Genomic DNA, 3,729 nt, shown 5'->3' with positions numbered 1-3,729 from the left:
AGCTTTAATCAAAATTTATACAGTTCTGAAACTAAAAATGTACAAATGTTCACAATAATACATTCAGAAACACCTTCAATATGTTTTAAAATGATAAAATTTCATTCTGTGTTTAATCCTGATAACAAAGAAATCAAATATCCACTCCGACACATAGCTTTCATTTGCTTCCATTTGTTAGTATTTTTTTATGTCATGTTTGTAGGTCAAACTTAAAAACAAAATTAAAAAATGTGAAAAATTAAAAAATAAAATAAAATAAAAAAAAAAAACATGTTGAAAAAAGTCCTTTATCTGCAACCCTCCTGTTCTTCTCCCACCTCAAACTGATGAGGAGAAGGTTCAACAGGCTTTATCTTCGTGTGACCTCTGACCTCATGTCTGGCAGCAAGGTCTGCAACAGTGGCCTGAACAAACTGCAGTCGAGTCTCTCTGAGTGACCGCCTCATTTTGGCACGCCGGTTCTGAAACCAGATCTGAGAGAGACACAGAGAAGGAGATATTTGTCTTTTTCTCTTCTTTAATTGAATTTTTAACTTAAATATGTTTAAAACCTGTGAATCTAACTGCACTATAAAGCTACTGCATTGCTGCTTTGTTTTATCAAATGTACATGCAGATGTTTTATCTCAGCTGGTGATATTGTCTCCTCTATTGATAAAATGGAAAAGAGGACATGAAACAAGAAAAAAAATATTTTACATTAAAGACAAGTGAGTATTGGTGATACAACTTAACAGCCATTTATGCAAGTATGAAGCATAAAAGAAACTATCTATAGATGTCCCGTGATTGAAACATCAAGATCTCATTACAACAATGAGGCGTAGCCACGTTGATCCGCGTGGTAAAACAAAACAGTTTAACAACACAAGCTCAAGAATCATACAATTTCCTACAATAGATGCAGCTTAAATTCGGATTCATCAGTGTGTTGGTTTTCTATTTTACCATGTGTTTCTACATCATGATCATCCTTCAGTGATGTTTATTTTGGTAGAAATATGTCCATGTAAATGTTGTAAGTCACATGGCATTCATTCATTCATGTTGTTAACTGCTTAGTCCAATTAAGGGTTGCTGGGAATCTGGAGCCAATCACCAATCACTAGGCGAGAGGCAGGTTTCACCCTGGACAGGTCGCCAGTCCATTACAGGGTGGGTCACAAAACATTCATACTCGAAATCGTCTCTTTGGAATTAATCCTACACAATATTTCCTTTTTCAGTTTATTGTTCATTTACCTTCTTTCTGCTAAGAATTGCTCCACAAACACCAAAGTATGCTCTCATGGCGGTCGTGGCTCAAAAAGTTTGGAAATCACAGATAAAAACAAATCAGTAATTACTGAAAAAGACTACAGGTGTTTGCTACTGTTAGCAACTTTTTCCACTTTTTTTCATGACATGACCACTGAAGTTCTACAAAACTGTTCAAATGTCATTTACACATACCACCCTTTTCCCTGACAGTAACCCCCTCCACCAGCTCCTCCCCCCATTACAAATTCACACCTGGAAGATTGACATATTTTATTGCATATTTTATTGGCTGGATTGAAACAAATATACTAGAAAAGAATGCTGAGTTTTTTTTAATATCATGTCCGAACCTGTATTCGGTCCTCATCCAAGTCGAGTCTCCCGGCCAGCTGCTCCCTCAGCTGGATACCAGGGTAACAGTTAATCTGAAACACCGTCTCCAGTGCATTCACCTGCAGAAAACACACGCAGAGTGAGACATTTCATGCCAAATCTATGTTTTTCATTTGACAGTTTTACTTTTATTAAATATAAGCTCAATGTGCGAAACAAAGAAAGAAAAATCATGAGGAAACAAGATGAACGAGGAATTCATTAAATCAGTGATGCGGTTGGAAATTTTTTGATGTTACTGATTTTTTCAGGCTGATATAATGATCAGCCTAATGATTACCTGACTGTGGGTGAAGGCAGTGCGTGGTCTGCGACCAATATACCAGTTTGATGTGGGCCTGGGTATGGTGCGCTGCTGAGCCTGATGCCGTTGCTGGTGGCGATAATGGCTGTGTTGTTGTTCAGAGCAGAGAGAGTTTCCTCTGTTCTCCTGCTCTAATGTCAATTCTAGTGATGTAAAAGAAAACAACGCAGAATATCACAAATTTCTCAGATTATAACTAAATTAGGGTATTTTTTTAGATTAGGAATTAAATGACCAGTTTATTAGTTCACACCAAATTAGTTAGAAGATTTATTAATATTAGTTAATAAAAATACAAAAAATATACTATATACATTTAATACAGTACTGTCATTAGATATTTGTACTTAATGATATATATAGTATTAGTTAAATTAGTTAAGTGTCCATGACAAAAGTTCCTCCTGAAAAATATCCCTAAAATATATCTAAAATATCGTCACAACTACAGTTTAAAGTGAATGAGACTTTATAGTCTCATAGTTCATAAACGAGAATAATTCTGAATCAAATGAAGAAAAAGTATCAGCCTGATAATAAAACTGACTTGACTGATTATGCATTTCCAAAAACAGACTTAAAAAATATCTGTACAATATATTCTGCTGATCTGTGCTACCAGGAATTTCAACTTTATTATACATGAAATATAGCAACATTTCTTCTCCTCCAAAACATTTATTCCTTTTTCTAAAGACAGTAAATAAATGATTAATGATCCCGTTCCAGTTTATGTTTCAGACATTTGTAGCTCAAGAAAATTATTTAATAACTAAATTAACCACTGGGAACTGTGAAGTAAGAGACTGAGCACTTGTTCATACACAAAGGTGTTCGAATTTGGAACTTGTGCAGCTCACCTGCCCAGGGTCGGTGGAGTTTCAGACAGCCTCCAGGTTTGTTCTGGTCCAAACCCAGAATCCAGTCGATAGAGAACAACGGCCTGCTTTCTGCCGTCACCGGAGTCAGAGAAGATTCCATCATGACTGGTCATTAAGCAGCGTTGAGAGAGGGCTCACACAAACAAAAGTACTGGCAGCAGCAGTACTACTCTGACCTCGGTATGTAAAAAAAAAACAAAAAAAAAAAAACCTCTTCAATTCAAGCTGCTTCCAGTGATAATCTCATTGTTGGTCCTTCACTTCAGCTCAGCGATCAAATGTAACCCAGGGAGGTGATGGATGCTTTGGACAGAAGCTCCTGCAAACCAGCAGGACAACAAGCTACTGGCTGCTGGTTTAAATGGGAGTGGGGGATTTGCACTGGCCACCAATTACAACGAAGACGTCTTTTTCCATGTGAATGAGATTCCCTGGGTTCCATACATCAGCTAATCCCTGCTAACTGGGGTGGGCCAAGACACCGTAATGGAATTTCTAGTTTCTCAACAACCAATTGCAACCCTTTATAATAAACGAAAAATAGTAAAAAGAAAAAAAAAAAGCACATAACAGTTCACTGTTGTGTGTGTGTGTGTGTGTGTGTGTGTGTGTGTGTGTGTGTGAATTCCCCCAGGTGATCAGATTAGGTAAAGAGGCCATTTTAAAAAACTGCTACCATGACACAAATACAAAGCCAAACAGCCACCTTTTCTTCTGAATTACCAAAGTAGAAAATCAGTTGAGTTTTCACTCAAACTGCATCCGATGTTCTGTTACACGTCTGTGACTTGAGTTTCAACTAATAATAATAATAATGGTAATGAAGGCAATAATAATGATCCAGAGAGATTTACTAATGCTATTAGCCTAATCTGTTTGTGTTGTGAT

At 36.7% G+C, this 3,729-nt stretch overlaps 1 protein-coding gene across 1 annotated transcript; it reads right to left on the bottom strand.

The window, feature by feature from the left end:
* Positions 1 to 290: 290 nt before the first annotated feature.
* LOC306757027 (homeobox expressed in ES cells 1-like) lies at positions 291 to 2,941 on the bottom strand (the record flags this gene model as incomplete). Its single annotated transcript, XM_079241991.1, has 4 exons — positions 291 to 476; positions 1,614 to 1,715; positions 1,937 to 2,103; positions 2,821 to 2,941. 4 exons carry the CDS (start codon positions 2,939 to 2,941, stop codon positions 291 to 293), a joined length of 576 nt encoding a protein of 191 aa, XP_079098117.1.
* Between the last annotated feature and the right edge of the window lie 788 nt (positions 2,942 to 3,729).

Source organism: Telmatherina bonti (assembly GCF_933228915.1).
Source record: "Telmatherina bonti genome assembly, chromosome: 6".
In the NCBI taxonomy this organism is placed as follows: Eukaryota; Metazoa; Chordata; class Actinopteri; order Atheriniformes; family Telmatherinidae; genus Telmatherina; species Telmatherina bonti.
This window is presented reverse-complemented; position numbering and strand designations above follow the sequence as displayed.